Source organism: Mobula birostris, chromosome 6 (assembly GCF_030028105.1).
Source record: "Mobula birostris isolate sMobBir1 chromosome 6, sMobBir1.hap1, whole genome shotgun sequence".
In the NCBI taxonomy this organism is placed as follows: domain Eukaryota; kingdom Metazoa; phylum Chordata; class Chondrichthyes; order Myliobatiformes; family Myliobatidae; genus Mobula; species Mobula birostris.
In genome coordinates this window covers 117,350,340-117,371,445 of record NC_092375.1, presented here as the reverse complement: position 1 = coordinate 117,371,445, position 21,106 = coordinate 117,350,340, and the positions used below count along the sequence as shown (strand labels likewise).

At 47.0% G+C, this 21,106-nt stretch overlaps 1 protein-coding gene across 7 annotated transcripts in view; it reads left to right on the top strand.

The window, feature by feature from the left end:
* The first annotated feature begins 8,004 nt into the window (after positions 1 to 8,004).
* The window catches only part of LOC140199300 (tensin-1-like), a 416,856-nt gene continuing 403,754 nt past the window's right edge, over positions 8,005 to 21,106 (top strand). For 3 of the 7 annotated variants that reach the window (XM_072261118.1, XM_072261120.1, XM_072261115.1), the window contains exon 1: positions 8,009 to 8,963. In XM_072261118.1, coding sequence (XP_072117219.1) covers positions 8,883 to 8,963 — 81 coding nt within the window. In that variant the 5' untranslated portion in view covers positions 8,009 to 8,882. Of the gene's footprint in view, positions 8,964 to 21,106 lie in introns of all 7 variants that reach the window. The other 4 variants (XM_072261116.1, XM_072261119.1, XM_072261124.1 and 1 more) reach the window with 3 other exon arrangements.

Below are 21,106 nucleotides of genomic sequence, written 5' to 3'. Positions count from 1 at the left end.
TCAAAGACCACCACCATGCAGGCCGTGCCCTCTTCTTGTTGCTACAAGAGAGTACAGGAACCTCTAGACTCACACCACCAGGTTCAGGAATTGAGTACAAGAGCAAAGAGGTCCTTCTGCAGTTGTACAAGGCCCTGGTGAGACCACACCTGGAGTACTGTGTGCAGTTTTGGTCTCCAAATTTGAGGAAGCACATTCTTGCTATTGAGGGAGTGCAGCGAAGGTTCACAAGGTTAATTCCCGGGATGGCGGGACTGTCATATGTCGAAAGATTGGAGCGACTGGGCTTGTATACTCTGGAATTTAGGAGGCTGAGAGGGGATCTTATTGAAACATATAAGATTATTAAGGGATTGGACATGCTAGAGGCAGGAAACATATTCCCGCTGATGGGTGAGTCCAGAACCAGAGGCCACAGTTTAAGAATAACGGGTAGGCCATTTAGAATGGAGTTGAAGAAAAACTTTTTCACCCAGAGAGTGGTGGATATATGGAATGCTCTGCCCCAGAAGGCTGTGGAGGCCAAGTCTCTAGATGCTTTCAAGAAAGAGATGGATAGAGCTCTTAAAGATAGCGGAATCAAAGGTTATGGGGATAAGGCAGAAACTGGATACTGATTGTGGATGATCAGCCATGATCACAGTGAATGGCGGTGCTGGCTCGAAGGGCTGAATGGCCTACTCCTGTACCTATTGTCTATTGTCTATTGGAACAGTTATTACCCCTCAACCATCAGGCTCTTGAACCAGAGGGGATAACTTCACTCAACTTCACTTGCCCCATTGCTGAATTTTTCCCACTGAACTGGACTCCTTTCAAGAAATACTCATTTCATCTTCTCAATATTTATTGCTTATTTATTTATCATCATTACTTTTATTTCTTTTTTTTCTCTCTCTCTCTTGTCTGCACATTTGAGTCGGAACATACAGTGAAATGCATCATTTGCATCAAATCAAATCGCAAGGATTGTGCTGGGGGCAGCCTGGAAGCTTTTGGCACCAACCTAGTATGCCCACAGCTCACTAACTGTAGTCCTATGCCCTTGGAAAGTAGGAGGAAACAGGAGCAGCCGGAGGAAGCTGATGCTGTTCAAAGCCATAACATGCACACTCCTTACAGGCAGTGACGGGAATTGAACCCAGGTTGGAGATGACTGCTGCTGTAAAGCGATGCACTAACAGCTACGCTATTGTTCCTCCACCAGGACGCCGCCTGGATTAGAGAGTGTGCCTTACGAGGAGGGGCTGAGCATGCTGAGGTTTTTCTTTTTGGAGTGAAGGAGGATGAGAGGTGACTTGATAGAAGTGTACAAAGTGACAGGAGATATAGATAGAGTGGAGAGCCAGAGGGTTTTTTGCAGGGCGAAAATTACTAATACAAGGGGGCATAATTTAAGATAAATGGAGGAAAGTATAGGGTAGACGTCAGAGCTTAAGTTTTTTTTACACGGAGAGTGGTGAGTGTGTGGAACAGAGATGGTGATGGAGACAGATACATTAGGGACATCTAAAAACTTTTTCACCCAGAGAGTGGTGGATATGTGGAATGCTCTGCCCCAGAAGGCTGTGGAGGCCAAGTCTCTGGATGCTTTCAAGAAAGAGATGGATAGAGCTCTAAAGATAACGGAATCAAAGGTTATGGGGATAAGGCAGGAACTGGATACTGATTGTGGATGATCAGCCATGGGGATAGAACATAGAACATAGAACATAGACTATAGACTATCAGCCATAGGGACATCTAAGCGACGTATTTAGGCGAATTGATGATAGAACAATGGAGGGCTAAATGGGAGGGAAGTGTTAGATTGATCTTAGAGTATGCTTTAAAGTTGGCACAGCATTGTGGACTGAAGTGTCTATATCGAGCTGCAATGTTCTATGGTCTATAGTCTATGTTCGATGTTCGATGGTCTGTGTTCCCACTCCACTCACTGAGTACCAGGTAGAATCCATGAATCCTGTGAAACTTTCTTCCTCATCCCTCCCCTTATAACTATCCCAGCTGGAGGCTTTAATAGGCTGTCATTGCTCGGATTTGGGTCTCAGGCGAGGCATCTGTGTTAATAACCTCTCAGCAGACGGTTTAAGGGATGTCTGTGAGTTGAGTTAAGGAAGTGGCTAAAGTTCTGAATCCAGAGGGACTGTTCTCGCTGAGCGTGTGGTTTCTGGTGTAAGTATGCCTGTGCAAGTATGTGTGTGCAGACCGGTGTCCACCAACATGACAGGGATGTGTGTGAGCTGCCTGTGATGTCTGTTCTGTGTTCATTATCGATTAGCTTTAATTGTCACTTCGAAACTCGCAGAGAAATGTGTCGTTTGCATCAACAACCAACACAGTCCGAGGATGTGCTGGGGGCTGCTCGCAAGTGTCAACACGCTCTGGAGCGACACAACCCACCCACAACTCACTAACCCTAACCCGTTTGTCTTTGGAGTATGGGAGGAAACCGGAGCACTCGGAGGAAACCCACATGGTCACAGGGAGAACAGAGATACTCCTTACAGGCAATGGTGGGGATTGAACGCTGTTAGTGGGCACTGTAAAGCATTAGGCTAACCGCTACACCGTGCCACACTGACATTACTGTGTAAGTGTGAAGGAGTGTGTGTCTGTGTGTTCACGTGTACTGCATCTGAGTGAACAACAGTGTAATGGTAAATGTGTGTGTGTGGGTGTATGGGTGTGTGTGAGTGTGTGTATGTGAGTGTATGAGTGTGTATGTGTGTGAGTGTGTACTGTACCTGAGTGACCAACAGTGAAATGGTAAATGTGTGTGTGTGGGTGTATGGGTGTGTGTGAGTGTGTGTATGTGAGTGTATGAGTGTGTATGTGTGTGAGTGTGTACTGTATCTGGGTGACCAACAGTGAAATGGTAAATGTGTGTGTGAGTGTATGGATGTGTGTGTGTCTCTGTGTATGTGAGTGTGTGTCCATTTGTGTGTGAATGTACATATATGTGTGTGTATGTGAGTGAGTGTGTGTGTGTGTGTGTGTGTGTGTGTGTGTGTGTGTGTGTGTGTGTGTGTGTATATTTACCAATTCACACTCATAATTCAGGACCAGCTTCTTCCATCTGCCGTCAGATTTACGAACAGTCCATGAATCCATGAGCAATAACTCACTCTTACTCTTCTGAATTACTTCGTTACTTTATTTTTGTAGCTCATCATAATTTTATGTGTTGCACTGAGAGTGAGACTAGAACTAGAGACCACGGGGAAAAGGTGAAATATTTAAGGGGAGCTGGAAGGGGAACTTCACTCTGAGGGTGGTGTAATTGTTGAGCGAGCTGCCGGTGAAGTGGTGGATTGCAACATTTCAGGGAAATTGGATAGGTACATAATTGGGAGCAGTATGGAGGACAATGGTTCAAGTGCAGGTCGATGGGACTAGGCCGGTTAATAGTTTAACATAGAACATAGAACATAGAATAGTACTGCACAGTACAGGCCCTTCGGCCCACAATGTTGTGCCAACCCTCAAACCCTGCCTCCCATATAAGCCCCCATCTTAAGTTCCTCCATATACCTGTCTAGTAGCCTCTTAAACTTCACGAGTGTATCTGCCTCCACCACTGACTCAGGCAGTGCATTCCACGCACCAACCACTCTCTGAGTAAAAAACCTTCCTCTAATATCCCCCTTGAACTTCCCACCCCTTACCTTAAAGCCATGTCCTCTTGTATTAAGCAGTGGTGTCCTGGGGAAGAGGCGCTGACTATCCACTCTATCTATTCCTCTTATTATCTTGTACACCTCTATCATGTCTCCTCTCATCCTCCTTCTCTCCAAAGAGTAAAGCCCTAGCTCCCTTAATCTCTGATCATAATCCATACTTTCTAAACCAGGCAGCATCCTGGTAAATTTCCTCTGTGCCCTTTCCAATGCTTCCACATCCTTCCTATAGTGAGGCGACCAGAACTGGACACAGTACTCCAAGTGTGGCCTAACCAGAGTCTTATAGAGCTGCATCATTACATCGCGACTCTTAAACTCTATCCCTCGACTTATGAAAGCTAACACCCCATAAGCTTTCTTAGCTACTCTATCCACCTGTGAGGCAACTTTCAGGGATCTGTGGACATGTACCCCCAGATCCCTCTGCTCCTCCACACTACCAAGTATCCTGCCATTTACTTTGTACTCTGCCTTGGAGTTTGTCCTTCCAAAGTGTACCACCTCACACTTCTCCGGGTTGAACTCCATCTGCCACTTCTCAGCCCACTCCTATCAATGTCTCTCTGCAATCTTTGACAATCCTCTACACTATCTACAACACCACCAACCTTTGTGTCATCTGCAAACTTGCCAACCTACCCTTCTACCCCCACATCCAGTTCGTTAATAAAAATCAGGAAAAGTAGAGGTCCCAGAACAGATCCTTGTGGGACACCACTAGTCACAATCCTCCAATCCGAACGTACTCCCTCCACCACCACCTTCTGCCTTCTGCAGGCAAGCCAATTCTGAATCCACCTGGCCAAACTTCCCTGGATCCCATGCCTTCTAACTTTCTGAATAAGCCTACCGTGTGGAACCTTGTCAAATGCCTTACTAAAATCCATATAGATCACATCCACTGCACTACCCTCATCTATATGCCTGGTCACCTCCTCAAAGAACTCTATCAGGCTTGTTAGACACGATCTGCCTTTCACAAAGCCATGCTGACTGTCCCTGATCAGACCATGATTCTCTAAATGCCTATAGATCCTATCTCTAAGAATCTTTTCCAACAGCCTTCCCACCACAGACGTAAGGCTCACTGGTCTATAATTACCCGGACTATCCCTACTACCTTTTTTGAACAAGGGGACAACATTCGCCTCCCTCCAATCCTCTGGTACCATTCCCGTGGACAATGAGGACATAAAGATCTTAGCCAGAGGCTCAGTAATCTTTTCCCTCGCCTTGTGGAGCAGCCTGGGGAATATTCCGTCAGGCCCCGGGGACTTATCTGTCCTAATGTATTTTAACAACTCCAACACCTCCTCTCCCTTAATATCAACATGCTCCAGAACATCAATCTCACTCATATTGTCCTCACCATCATCAAGTTCCCTCTCATTGGTGAATACCGAAGAGAAGTATTCATTGAGGACCTCGCTCACTTCCACAGCCTCCAGGCACATCTTCCCACCTTTATCTCTAATCGGTCCTACCTTCACTCCTGTCATCCTTTTTTTCTTCACATAATTGAAGAACGCCTTGCGGTTTTCCTTTACCCTACTCACCAAGGCCTTCTCATGCCCCCTTCCTGCTCTTCTCAACCCCTTCTTAAGCTCCTTTCTTGCTTCCCTATATTCCTCAATAGACCCAGCTGATCCTTGCTTCCTAACCCTCATGTATGCTGCCTTCTTCCACCTGACTAGATTTTCCACCTCACTTGTCACCCATGGTTCCTTCACCCTACCATTCTTTATCTTCCTCACCGGGACAAATTTATCCCTAACATCCTGCAAGAGATCCCTAAACATCGACCACATGTCCATAGTATATTTTCCCTGCAAAAACATCATCCTAATTCACACCTGCAAGTTCTAGCCTTATAGCCTCATAATTTGCCCTTCCCCAATTAAAAATTTTCCTGTCCTCCCTGATTCTATCCTTTTCCATGATAATGCTAAAGTCCAGGGAGCAGTGGTCACTGTCCCCCAGATGCTCAACCAGTGAGAGATCTGTGACCTGACCCGGTTCATTACCTAGTACTAGATCTAGTATGGCATTCCCCCTGGTCTACCTGTCCACATACTGTGACAGAAATCCGTCCTGGACACACTTAATAAACTCTGACCCATCTAAACCCTTGGAACTAATCAGGTGCCATCAATATTAGGGAAGTTAAAGTCACCCATGATAACGACCCTGCTATTTTTGCACCTTTCCAAAATCTGCCTCCCAATCTGCTCCTCTGTATCTCTGCTGCTACCAGGGGGCCTATAGAATACCCCCAGTAGAGTAACTGCTCCCTTCCTGTTCCTGACTTGCACCCATATTGACTCAAAAGAGGATCCTGCTACATTACCCACCCTTTCTGTAGCTGTAATAGTATCCCTGACCAGTAATGCCACCCCTCCTCCCCTTTTTCCGCCCTCTCTATCCCTTTTAAAGCACTGAAATCCAGGAATATTGAGAGTCCATTCCTGCCCTGGTGCCAGCCAAGTCTCTGTAATGGCCACTACATCATAATTCCATGTACGTATCCAAGCTCTCAGTTCATCACCTTTGTTCCTGATGCTTCTTGCATTGAGGTACATACATTTCAGCCCTTCTACCTTACTGTCTTAACATCATTTATTCTGCTTCTCTTTCCTCAAAGCCTCTCTGTATGTTAGATCTGGCTTTACTCCATGCACTTCTTTCACTGCTCTATCGCACTGGGTCCCATGGACAAGATGGGTTGAAGGGCCTGTTTCTGAGTTCTAATACTCAATGTACTGTGGACACAAAGCAAGAAACTTCATGACAGACTGTGATAGTAAGCCTGATTCTGATTCTGATTCGGGTTCAAATAATCTGCATTTTGAATGAGGTTTTTTTTGCCAGGGTTGGATAATGAAGAATTAGAGGGCAGAGGTTGAAGGTGAGAGGGCAGAGAGGGATCTTCTTCACACAGATGGTGATCCACATGTGGAATGAGCTGCTGGGGAAATGGTCGAGGCAGGGACAATAACAACCTTGAAAAGGCTTTTGGACAGGTACAAAGACAGGAGGGGTTTAGAGAGATATGGTCAAAGATGGATAAATAGGAATAGCTTAGATGGGTATAGAACAAAGAGCAGTACAGGCCCTTCAGCCCACGATATTGTGCTGACCCGCTAACATCCACCTAGCATTTCCCTTCCACATATTCAACCATCTTTCTATCTTCTGTGCCTAGTTCTCTGGTGCGGCGGAAGCTGAGGGAAGATCTGATCGAGGTTTATAACATTATGAGAGGTGTAGACAGAACAAATGAAAGATATAATTTCCCCCAGGGTTGAAATGTCTGATAGCAGAGGGAACGCATTCAGGGTGAGAGGGGATAACGTCAAAGGAGATGTGAGGGGCAAGTTTTTTTCCAGAGAGTGTGAATGTGTTGTCTGGGGTGGCAGTAGAGGCCGATACATTAGGGACTTTTAAGAGATGTTTAGATCGGCACATGAATGTGAGAAAAATGGAAGGGTATGGACATTGTGCAGGCAGAAGAGATTATAATAGCTGGCCATTTGATGACTAATTTAATCAGTTCAGCACAACGTTGTGGGCCGAGGGGCCTGTTCCTATGTTGTTTGGCTCTATGTTCTATCTAAGAGTCTCTTAAAATGCCCCTACCGTATATTCCTCTACCCCCACCCCTGGCAGCACGTCCCACACACCTAGCACTCCCTGCTAGAAACCTACCTCTGACATCGCCCCTGCATAATCCTCCCATCACCTTACAATTACGTCCCTGGTATTAGCCAGTTCCACCCTGGGAGAAACTCTCTGGCTCTCTACTCGATCTAATCATCTTATCGTCTTGTACGCCCCCGGGGGTGCCTTGGCCAGCATGGATCAGTGGGGACAAATGGCCTGTTTTCCTGGTGTTTGGCTCTCTCACTCTGCCAATCACCGTTCCGCTGTGACGTTAGCCAGAACTGCTGTGATGTTTAAGGGTTAACTCTTAGGGACTGCGCTGAGTATTTTGGCAAGCTACACTGAACACCACTGATCTAAATGTTTTCTTTTTTTGGGGTGAGTGTGCGGGGGTGGGGGGAGGTTCTTTGTAGAATTGTGGTTAAAACAACCAGCAGTTTCGTTTCTGCTCCACATTGTCAGCTTTGTCCAACTATCTCCCAACCTGAGATCCCTCCTCCGCTGGTTCCTTTCCTCCTTTCCCACCTCCTGGGGGTGGGGGGGGGGGGGTCGGCCTCTTATTTCATTTTGTATCCACCCCAGAAAAGGCCGTGAGATTCCGGTTGTGGCCGCTTGGGAGGCTGGTGGTTTAAAGGAGAGTTCACACACACAAAACTCGCACACACACACACACACACACACACACACACAGAGCTTTGCACAAACACACGCACACACACCCCATAGATATTCACACACACAGATCTTCACCCAAACACGCACACCTTTGCACAAACACACACAAAGCACATACAACACAGTTGATATTCACACACACAGACATATGAAACATACAAAAACACTCATAGGCCATACACTGAACACACAAAGCACACACTCGACATAGACACAGATATTGTCACAGATACCTACACACAGGCACATATTAAACACACACAAAATGTATTCACGGACATACACTAAACACAGATAAACCACACATACACTCACACACACACATATACAGATAGACACACACAGACACACAACATACACACAGCCAAACACATACAGGTACACAACACACACACAGCCAAACACATACAGACACAGACACAGACACACACAAATACAGACACAGACACACACACACACACACACACACACACACACACACACAAAGCTTGCTTGAAACAAGCCCATCTGAGAGCCCCCAGCCTGCCTCCCCTGGTCCTCACCCCTCGGGAATGAGGACTATGTTTCCTTTGAAAGGATCTGTTAGAGGGGGCAGTTCCCTGCTCACTGTGAGCCTCAGGTCTGCGGTGAATGAGTGAGGGGGGGAGTGGTCTGTTGCAGGCAGGAGCGGAACGAGCTTCCCAGAGGAGGAGAGAGTGTTTCAGTGTCCGTGAGTCCGTGCTGAGAAGCTGGTCGTAAAGAAGGGGAGAGTGGGAGAGTGCCAAGCCTCAGGCAGGCGACCGGGAGTTCTTCTCGGCGTGGAATGATATCTCCGCTGGCTTCCTGCCCTGCTGTTGGACTTGCTAACAGGGCATTGCCATCACCATGCCCTCGTTTACGGTGGAGCTGCCGCGAACCCTGGGCAGAGGAAGGATGCGATGGATATGTATGTCCTGTATGATGTGGGTGAGTGTTTCTTTGCTCAGCTCCCATTTAACCCTCACGCGCGGAGATCCCTCGTCGGGCTGAAGGGGTTAAGTGGTCCCTGCGTTCTTGGCCACGCATTCAGCAGTCAGTCTGCGAGCCAGGGGCTGGGGGAACAGGCAGTCAGTTTCCAGCACCGGGCTGGAGAGGGGATAGACCTGGTCCCACCAAGGAGGCTGAATGGGAAGGGTAACGTAACGACTGCGTTACTCCTGATGCCGGAGAAAGAACCCTGCTTCTAATTAGAACAGTTTTGTCTCGACGCTCTCTCAAAACGCACAGACGAAGGTTCAAGACGTTCCACTTTGATTTGCCAATGAAGCAAGTCTCATCTGCCACACCGAGGTTGTGTTTCAGCCCCCACTGATGTCGGGAGTTGGAAGAATAGAGTCTGTGTGTGTCTGAAGCTCCAAATTGATTCCATACCCTGAGCTTCACTGAACCACACTGACACACACACACACACACCAATAGACACACACACACACACACACACACACACACACTACACACACACACACACACACACACACACACACACACACACACCAATAGACGCACACACACACACTCACACACCCCCCCAATAGACAGACACACACACCCACGTGCACACGCACACACTCTCTCTCACACACACACACCAATAGACACACACACACACACACACACTCAGACACACACACACATACCGATAAACAGACACACACACACACCCACACACACTCAGACACATGGACACACTCACTCACACACACACACCCACTCTCTCTCTCACACACATGCTCACTCTCATACACACACACCCACTCTCACACACACTCATACTCATACACACACATTCACTCACTCACACACACACACTCACACTCACTCACACACACTCATACTCACACATGCACACTCACACTCACTCACACACTCACACACACACTCACACTCACTCACTCACACACTCAGACGCACTCACACACACACTCACACTCACTCACACACAATCACTCACACACTCATGCACACACAATCACTCACACACACAATCACTCACACACAATTACTCACACACACTCACACTCACTCACTCACACACTCACAGAAAATCACACGCACACTCACATTCACACACACACACACTCATACTCACACACACTCACACTCACACACACTCACACTCAGACATCACACACTCGCACACACTCACACTCACACACACACACACATATGGCCCACGTACTGGGGAACCAAACCCTCACCACAAGAAGCAGTAAGTCACTGGATCCAGTTGCAGCCGTTCGGTCCCCGCACTGGGCAAGGGTTTTGTCACTGGTGGAGGGAGGGAGAGGAGGGGAGGATGAGTGATGGAGGGAGGGAGAGGTGGGAAGGATGATTGTTGGAGGGAGGGGTGAATCCCAGAGAATGAGGGTTGGAAGGAGTGAGGAACCCAGAAGATGTAGGAATCAGAATCTGGTTTAATATCACTGGCATATATTGTGAAATTTGTTGTTTTGCACCAGCAGTACATTGTAATACATAATAATATTAATTTAAAAAGCCGATACATTACAATACGGAGTATATACTAAAAACTTTAAACAAGTAGTGCAAAAAGTAGTGAGGTAGTGTACATGAGCTCATTGTCCATTCAGAAATCTGATGGCGGAGGGGAAGAAGCTGTTCCTGAATCATTGAGTGTGTCTTCTGGCTCCTGTACGTCGTCCTTGATGGTAGCAATGAGAAACGGGCATGTCCTGGCTGATGGGGATCCGTAGTGATGGATGCCGCATTTTCGAGGCATCGCCATTTTGAAAATGTGCTCACTGCTGGGGAGGCTGGTGTCCATGATGAAGCTGGCTGAGTTCACAACTTTCCACAGCTTTTCCGATCCTGTGCAGTGTCCCCTCCATAACCAGACGGTGATGCAACCTGTTAGAATGCTCTCCACGGTACATCTGTAGAAATTTGTGAGGGTCTTTGGTGACATAACAAATCTACTCAAACTCCTATTGAAATCTAGCCGCTGTCGTGCCTTCTTTGAGATTGTATCAATATGCCGGGCCCGAGATAGATACTCAAAGATGTTGACACCCAGGGACTTGAAAATGCTCACCCTTTCCAATTCTGATCCCTCGATGAGGACTGGTGTGTGTTCCCTCGACTTCCCCTTCCTTTAGTCCGTAATCAAATTCCTTCTTCCTGAAGGAAGGGATGAATCACAGTTTATGAGGGATGGGGAGAGACGAGAGACCCAGATGATTAGGGATTGAGTGAAGGAAGGGGGAGTCCCAGAGTCCAAGAGGTGGAAAGAGAGGGGGTACCCATTGTTTGTGAAATGGAGGGACAATGAGTCCCAAAAAATGAAGGAATGGGGGTGCGGTTCCAAAGGATGAGAGATGGTTTGAAGGAGAGGTGAACACGAGTGTATGAGGGAGAGGTGTGGGAGGTGGATCACCACAGTTTGAGGGAAGAAGGGTGGGTGCATCCCAGAGATTGAGGAATGGTGAGGTGGGGAGTTTCCTAAGGAAGAGTCAAACAATTGGGGGACGGGGGTGTCCCAGAGTTGGTGGAGGAGAATTCCAGAGCTTTAGCAACAGATGGATGGGAAGGCTCAGAAAATGAGGGATGGAGGGGAGGAAGGGGTAGTCCCACAGTTTGAAGGATGGAGGGAGAGAGGTTCTCAGAGGGAGGGAGGGAGGGGCAAATCCCAGAGTTGGGGGCGAGAGGAGAACAGGGAGGGCAGATTCCACAGTTTGCTACTCCGTGCAAGAACCAAGTGCAGTTAGAGCCACAACCATGAAGGCAGGAATAGCATTGTTCCAACCCCAAGGATGGACAGGAGAACTATGTCTAGTTCTGGTCACCACGCTTCAGGAGGGCAGGAAGGTTCTGGGGAGGGTGTGGAAAAGATTCATTAGGATGTCTTCAGGGAGGAGAGACCCCTGCACCAGGGTGGTAATGGAGAAGCCTGCAGTGGTTCTTCTGGAGCAGAGAAGGTTGGAAGGATAGGGGATTGAGGTGGACAATGTCAGGAGGGGTTTAGAGAAACCAGGGACAGGGTTAAATTGATCAACCAAAGGTAGGATAGGGACATAAGGAGAGAACTTCTCACGCAGAGAGTGGTGACGATGGGGAGACCACTACCTATAGGGGAGGGGGATAGTCAGTTAGCGGGAAAAAGGGTTAGCACTCGGGAGAGCAGGGTTCGACCATGAGGTCACAAGACCATAAAACCTAGGAGCAGAATTAGGCCATTTGGCCCATTGTGTCTGCTCTGCCGTTCTATCATGGCTGATTTATTAACCCCCTCAATCCCATTCTCCTGCCTTCTCCTGTAACTTTTGATGCCCTCACTAATCAAGAACCTATCAAGCTGCGCTTTAAATATACCCATTAACTTGCTTCCACAGTCATTTGTGGCAATGAATTGCACAGATTCACTACCCCCTGGCTAAAGAAATTTGTCCTCTGGCTAAAAATGCGCCTCATATGTTAACCCTTTTGTTGCCAGAACCATTCTTGTGAGCCTCCTGTGGACCCTCTCCAACGCCAGCACAATTTTTTTATAGATAAAGAGACCAAAACTGCTCACAATACTCCTAGTGTGGACTAACCAGTGCCTTATAAAGTCTCAGCCTTACCTCCTTGCTTTAATATTCTTACTAACTTACTGGGCACTATGCCCCTGGTGTCTGGGGCAGCAGTGAAGCTCCCCCATCTCTGGCAGTGTTCAGGGCTTCCTTCCTCATGCCAGTAGCTTCCTCTCAGTGTTCACTACCGTCAAATGACCCTTCTTTGCTGTCTCTGTAACAGTTCTATTTGACCAGTCACTGCTGTTAGCTGTAAGCTGGAGGGCTGATGGAGCACCCTTAGTCTGGTCTCTATCCTTTGACTCATGAGGCATGGGTGACCCTGTGGAGCGCCAAAGCTCACGGGTGTGACCCCCGCCAGCATAGCGGTCCCAGATACTGAGGCACGCAAGCCTACGAACTACGTCAGGGTTGTGTTCCTCTTGCAGGTTTCATACTCTAGTCCTCTCGAGATGAAGGTTCACCTTCCTTACCACTCACTCAACCTGTCAGCTGACCTTCCTGCACGACAACTCCCAAGTCCCTTCGCACCTCTGATTTCAGAGTACTTTCCTGTGTAGAAAATAGTCTACACCTTTATTCCTTCTCCCAACAGCATGACCATACACATCCTGACACTATTTTCCATCTGCCACCTCGTTGTCCATTCTTGCAATCTGTCTGTCCTTCTGCAGACTGTGGGTGAGGTGGGGGGGGGGGATGAGGCTACAGGGATTGTTGAAATGAGTGCTGCCATTGACTCGATGGGGTTGAATGTCTATGAAGATACTATAATCCCACACACTGAAAGTAGTGAGCAGGCAGCGTGTGTGTGTGTGTGTGTGTGTGTGTGTGTGTGTGTGTGTATGTGTGTGTGTGTGTGCGCGCGTGCGTGTGAGAGAGAGAGAGAGAGAGATGGATAGATAGAGACAGGGAATGGGCCCTGAATTCCGTGCTGTGGGAATGTAGTCATACAGAGAACTGGACCTGTATTCCATGCTCTGGGAATGTAATCAGACAGGGAACCGGATCTGTAGTCTGGGTCCCGGCAGTATCAGACAGGCAGCAAGTTGCCTTGTTTGGATTTCGGAGGGGACTCACTGTCGGTAAAGGAGGGTGCTGAGCCCACCCACATCATGGCAGGGATCATGGAAACAGGCCCGATCACCCAACTGGTCCAGGCTGCCAATATTCCCAGTAAATCAGTTCCAAGTGTCTTTGAAACATTGTCAACGGATCTGCCTCAACAACGTCCTCTGGCAGCTCATCCCATGAACGGACCACCCTCTGGATGAAGAGGACACGTTTCAGGTTGCCATTCGATCTCCCCGCTTTCTCCTTGGCGGAGTCACAGGTTACATAGGCTTGCTGGCCTGTACAGTTCCGAGCAATGGGGGCTGGGGCCAGTGGGGGGGAGCTGCAATTATGCCCAACAATAATGGAGCATCGTGTTGGGTTCTGGTCGCCTCATTATTGGAAGGATGTGGAAATTTCAGAGAGGGTGCAGAGGAGATTTAGCAGGATGTTGCCTGGATTAGAGAGCACATCTGATGAGGATAGGCTGAGTGAGCTGGGGCTTTTCTCTTTGGAGTGAAGGAGGATGAGAGGGGAGTTGACAGAGATGTACAAGCTGATAAGTGGCATAGATAGAGTGGAGAGCCAGAGACTGTTTCCCAGGGAGGAAATGGTTAATACAAGGGGGTATAACTTAAAGGTCTTTGGAGGAAGGCATGGGGGGCTGTCAGAGGTAGGTTTTTAATACAGAGAGTGATGGGGTGTGGAAGACCTGCAGGGGTGGTGGTAGAAGCAGATACATTAGGGACAATTAAGAGACTCTTAGATAGGCACGTGGATGATAAGAACATGGAGGGCTGTGTGGGAGGGAAGGGTTAGCTTGTCCTTAGAGTAGGTTAAAAGGTCAGTACAACATGGTGGGCCAACTGGCCTTTACTGTTCCATATTCTATGTCTGACTTTATCCTGACACCTCGTACAACCCCCGAGCCCCAGCTCTACAAATAAACAGGCAGATTTATGAATTGTTCTGCCTTGCTTCAGTGCTCCAGACCAGAAGGAGCCTTACACCTCAATGTTAAAGCAAATTTATTATGAAAATACATACATGTTGCCATATATTACCCTAAGATTCATGTTCTGGCCGGAATTCAGAGTAGAACAAAGGAATATAATTGAAACTGCACACAAACACTGACAATCAACCGATGTGCAAAGACGACCAGCTGTGCAACTACAAAATAAAACAAACAATAGTAATTATACATAAGGATATAACTAATGCTGAGAACATGGGTTGTAGAGTCCTTGAAAGTGAGTCCATAGGTTGTAGTGTCAGTTCAGAGTTGAACTGATTCAACTTTTTTCATGGGAGAGAATTTGAAAACCAGAGATGCAAAGGAACTGGGGAGTCCTTGTGCAGGATTCCCAAAATGTTAACTTACAGGTCAAGCCGGTGGTGAGGAAGGCAAATGCAATGTTAGCATTCATTTTGAGAGGAGCAAGTATGTAATGCTAATGTTTTCTAAGGCTCTGGTCAGACCGCACTGGGAGTATTACGAGCAATTCTGGGCCTCTTATCTAAGAAGAGATGTGCAGGCATTGGAGAGAATCCAGAGGAGGCTCCTGAGAATGATCTGGGAATGAAAGTGTTAACATATGAGGAGTATTTGAAGGCTCAGGGCCCGTACACACTGGAGATTAGGAGAATGAGGGGAGACCTCATTGAAACCTATCGAATATTGAAAGGCCTAGATAGAGTGAATGTGGAGAGTATGTTTCCTATAGTGGGGGAGTTGAGGGCCAGAGGGTACAGCCTCCAAGTAAACAGGTATCCTTTTAGAACAGAGATGAGGAAGAATTTCTTCAGGCAGAGAGTGGTGAATCTGTGGAATTCATTGCCACAGACGGCTGTGGAGGCCAGTATTTAAAGCAGAGATTCATAGGTTCTTGATTAGTAAAGCCATCAAAGGGTACGGGGAGAAGGCAGGAGAATGAGTTGAGAGGGATAATAGACCAGCCATGATGAAATGACAGAACAGACTCAATGAGACAAATTCCCTTTTTCGACTCCTATGTCTTATGGAATTCTCTGCTCAGGAATGTTAAATGGAAGTAGTGCACACAGCCCAGTCCATTATAGGCAGAGCACTCCCCACCACTGAGCACATCTACACAACATGTTGCCGCAAGAGAGCAGCACCTATCATCAGGGACCCCCACCATCCAGCCTATGCTCTCTTCTCACTGCTGACATCAGGAAGGAGGTACAGGAGCCTCGGGACTCACACCACCACGTTCAGGGACAGTTACTACCCCTCAACCATCAGGAAGGTGGTACCGGAGCCTCAGGACTAAGGGAACTATGGTGCTATGAGGGAGGCGCTGGCCAAAGTTCAATGGAACAATACCCTAGCAGGGATGACAGTGGAACAGCAATGGCAAGTGTTTCTGGGAATAATGCGGAAGGTGCAGGATCAGTTCGTTCCAAAGAGGAAGAAAGATCCTAAGGGGAGTAAGGGGAGGCCGTGGCTGACAAGGGAAGTAATGGACAGCATAAAAATAAAAGAGAAGAAGTATAACGTAGCAAAGACGAGTGGGAAGCCGGAGGATTGGGAAACTTTTAAAGAGCAACAGAAGGTAACTAAAAAGGCAATACGTGGAGAAAAAATGAGGTACGAAGGTAAACTAGCCAAGAATATAAAGGAGGATAGTAAAAGCTTCTTTAGGTATGTGAAAAGGAAAAAAATAGTTAAGACCAAAATTGGGCCCTTGAAGACAGAAGCGGGTGAATTTATTATGGGAACAAGGAAATGGCAGACAAGTTGAACAGGTACTTTGGATCTGTCTTCACTAGGGAAGACACAAACAATCTCCCAGATATAATAGTGGCCAAAGGACCTAGGGTAATGGATGAACTGAAGGAAATTTATATTAGGCAGGAAATGGTGTTGGATAGGCTGTTGGATCTGAAGGCTGATAGTCCCCGGGACCTGATGGTCTGTATCCCAGAGTACTTAAGGAGGTGGTTTTAGAAATCGTGGACGCATTGGTAATCATTTTCCAATGCTCTATAGATTCAGGATCAGTTCCTGTGGATTGGAGAGTGGCTAATGTTGTCCCTCTCTTCAAGAAGGGAGGAAGAGAGAAAACAGGGAATTATAGACCGGTTAGCCTGACGTCGGTGGTGGGAAAGATGCTGGAGTCAATTATAAAACATGGAATTATGACACATCTGGATAGCAGTAACAGGATCGGTCCGAGTCAGCATGGATTTACAAAGGGGAAATCGTGCTTGACTAATCTTCTGGAATTTTTTGAGAATGTAATTATGAAAATGGACAAGGGAGAGCCAGTGGTCGTAGTGTACCTGGACTTTCAGAAAGCCTTTGATAAAGTCCCACATAGGAGATTAATGGGCAAAATTAGGGCACATGGTATTGGGGGCAGAGTACTGACATGGATTGAAAATTGGCTGGCTGACAGAAAACAAAGAGTAGCGATTAACGGGTCCCTTTCTGAATGGCAGGCGGTGACCAGTGGGGTACCGCAGGGTTCAGTGCTGGGACCGCAGCTGTTTACAATATATATTAATGATTTAGATGAGGGAATTAAAAGTAACATCAGCAAATTTGCCGATGACACAAAGCTGGGTGGCAGTGTGAAATGTGAGGAGGATGTTATGAGAATGCAGGGTGACTTGGACAGTCTGGGTGAGTGGGCAGATGCATGGCAGATGCAGTTTAATGTGGATAAGTGTAAGGTTATCCACTTTGGTGGTAAGAACAGGAAGGCAGATTATTATCTAAATGGAGTCAAGTTAGGAAAAGGGGAAGCACAATGAGACCTAGGTGTTCTTGTACATCAGTCACTGAAAGCAAGCATGCAAGTACAGCAGGCAGTGAAGAAAGCTAATGGCATGCTGGCCTTCATAACAAGGGGAATTGAGTATAAGAGCAAAGAGGTCCTTCTACAGCTGTACAGGGCCCTAGTAAGACCATACCTGGAGTACTGTGTGCAGTTTTGGTCTCCAAATTTGAGGAAGGACATTCTTGCTATTGAGGGAGTGCAGCATAGGTTCTCAAGGTTAATTCCCGGGATGGCGGGACTGTCATATGTCGAAAGATTGGAGCGACTGGGCTTGTATACTCTGGAATTTAGAAGGCTGAGAGGGGATGTTATTGAAACATATAGGATTATTAAGGGATAGGACATGCTGGAGGCAGGAAGCATGTTCCCGCTGATGGGTGAGTCCAGAACCAGAGGCCACAGTTTAAGAATTAGGGGTAGGCCATTTAGAACGGAGTTGAGGAAAAACTTTTTCACCCAGAGAGTGGTGGATATATGGAATGCTCTGCCTCAGAAGGCTGTGGAGGCCAAGTCTCTGGATGCTTTCAAAAAAGAGATGGATAGAGCTCTTAAAGATAGCAGAATCAAAGGTTATGGGGATAAGGCAGGAACTGGATACTGATAGTGGATGATCAGCCATGATCACAGTGAATGGTGGTGCTGGCTCAAAGGGCCGAATGGCCTACTCCTGCACCTATTGTCTATTGTCTATTGACTCACACCACCAGGTTCAGGAACAGTTATTACCCCCCAACCATCAGGCTCTTGAACCAAAGGGTATAACATCTGTCAACCTCACTAGCTCTGTCTTTAAAATGGACTGACTTTCAAGGACTCTTCATCTCATGTTCTCCATAATTATTGCTTATTTTTAAATTATTATTCTTTGTTTCATTTTGTATTTGCACAATTTGTGGTCTTTTGCACACTGGTTGAATGCCCAAATTAATGTGGTCTTTCAGTGATTCTATTATGGTTATCATTCTTTTTGGATTTATTGAGTATGCCTGCAAGAAAGTAAATCTCAGGGTTGTATATAGTGACATATATGTACTCTGATAATAAATTTACTTTGAACTTTGAACTTCGTGGAGATTCAGTCACTGAGTGTAAAATGGTAAAATAGTATATTGGTTTACTATGGTCAACGTACCAAATTTCAGTGAAAAACATCTCTTGCACATCCTTCAGACAGATTAACTGCATTGAAGTAGAACAAGAGAGTCATAGAATCATATAGTACAGAAACAGGCCCTTCAGCCCACTCATCTATGCTAACCAAGATATCTCATTCAAACTAGAACCATTTGCCAGTGTTTGGCCTGTATCCCTCTCAACTTACACACTTAAAATCTGTTATTCTCCCTGTCTCAACCAGTTCTTCTGGCAGCTCATTCCACATTGATACTACCCTTTGTGCAAAAGAGTTGTCCTTCAAGTTTCCCAAATCTTCTCCCCTCACCTTAAACCTGTGTCCTCTAGTTCTTGATCCTTCCGTTCTGGGGAAAAGACCTTCTCTATGCTTCTCATGATTGTATTCACTTCTATCAGCTCACCCATCAATCTCCTCTGCTCCAAGGAATAAGGCCCTAGACTGTCCAACTTCTCCCTATAACTCAATCCCTCAGTCAGAATCAGAAACAAGAGAAAATCTGCAGATTCTGGAAATCCAAGCCACACTCAGAAAATGCTGGAGGAACTCAGCAGGCCAGGCAGCATCTGTGGAAAAGAGTACAGTCGACATTTCGGGCCAAAACTCTTTGGAGAAAAAAAGCTGAGGAGTAGATTTAAAAGGTTTAATATCATAAGCATATGTGGTGAAATTTGTTGTTTTGTAGCAGCAGTACAGTGCCATACATAATAATCAGTGCAAACCTTGTAAGTTACAATAAGTATATAATAACTAGTGCTAAAGGAGAGCCAAACAACTAGTGAGGTATGTACATGGGTTCATTGTCCATTCAGAACTCTGCTGGCGGAGGAGGAGAAGCTGATCCTCAATCACTGAGTGTGGGTCTTCACTGTACCTCCTCCTTGATGGTGGCAATGAGAAGCGGGCACGTCCTGGGTGTTGGGATCCTCAGTGATGGATGCCGCCTTTTTGAGGCATCGCCTTTCGGAGGGGTCCTCGAATTTGGGGAAGCTGGTGCCCATGATGGAGCTGTCTGAGTTTACAAGTTTCCGCAGCTCTTTGCAATCCTGTGCAGTGGCCCCTCTGCACCAGATGGTGGGGCTTCCGAGTAAATCTTTTCTGCACTCTTTCCAGTTTAATAACATCTCTCCTATAGCAAGGCAACCAAAACTGAACACAAATCTCCAGGTAACACACATCAAAGTTGCTGGTGAACGCAGCAGGCCAGGCAGCATCTCTAGGAAGAGGTACAGTCGACGTTTCGGGCCGAGACCCTTCGTCAGGACTAACTGAAGGAAGAGCTAGTAAGAGATTTGAAAGTGGGAGGGGGAAGGAGAGATACAAAATGAGAGGAGAAGACAGGAGAGGGAGGGATGGAGCCAAGAGCTGGGCAGGTGATTGGCAAAAGGATATGAGAGGATCATGGGACAGGAGGCCTAGGGAGAAAGACAAAGGGGAAGGGGGGAAAAGCCCAGAGGATGAGCAAGGGGTATAGTGAGAGGGACAGAGGGAGAAAAAGGAGAGAGAGAGAGAGAGAGACAAAGAATATATATATTATAAATAAATAAATAACAGATGGGGTACAAAGGGGAGGTGGGGCATTAGCGGAAGTTAGAGAAGTCAATGTTCATGCCATCAGGTTGGAGGCTACCCAGACGGAATATAAGGTGTTGTTCCTCCAACCTGAGTGTGGCTTCATCTTTACAGTAGAGGAGGCCATGGATGGACATATCAGAATGGGAATGGGACGTGGAATTAAAATGTGTGGCCACTGGGAGATCCTGCTTTCTCTGGTGGACAGAGCGTAGGTGTTCAGCAAAGTGGTCTCCCAGTCTGCGTCAGGTCTCGCCAATATATAGAAGGCCACATCGGGAGCACCGGATGCAGTATATCACCCCAGCCGACTCACAGGTGAAGTGTCGCCTCACCTGGAAGGACTGTCTGGGGCCCTGAATGGTGGTGAGGGAGGAAGTGTAAGGGCATGTGTAGCACTTGTTCCACTTACAAGGATAAGTGCCAGGAGGGAGATCGGTGGGGAGAGATGGGGGGGACGAATGGACAAGGAAGTCATGTAGGGAGCAATCCTTGTGGAAAGAAGCCAATATATAGAAGGCCGCATCGGGAGCATTAACTTCCATTAATGTCCCTTCCCCATCATACCCCATCCATTATTTATTTATTTATTTATTCTCAATCTCTCTCTCTCTCTCTCTCTCTCTCTCTCTCTCTCTCTCTCTCTCTCTCTATATATATATATATATATATACACACACACACATACACACACACATTCTTTCTCTCTCTCTCCTTTTTCTCCCTATGTCCCTCTCACTATACCCCTTGCCCATCCTCTGGGCTTTTCCCCCCCTCCCCTTTGTCTTTCTCCCTGGGCCTCCTGCCCCATGATCCTCTCATATCCCTTTTGCCAATCACCTGTCCAGCTCTTGGCTCCATCCCTCCCCCTCCTGTCTTCTCCTATCATTTTGGATCTCCCCCTCCCCCTCCCACTTTCAAATCTCTTACTAGCCCTTCCTTCAGTTAGTCCTGACGAAGGGTCTCGGCCCGAAA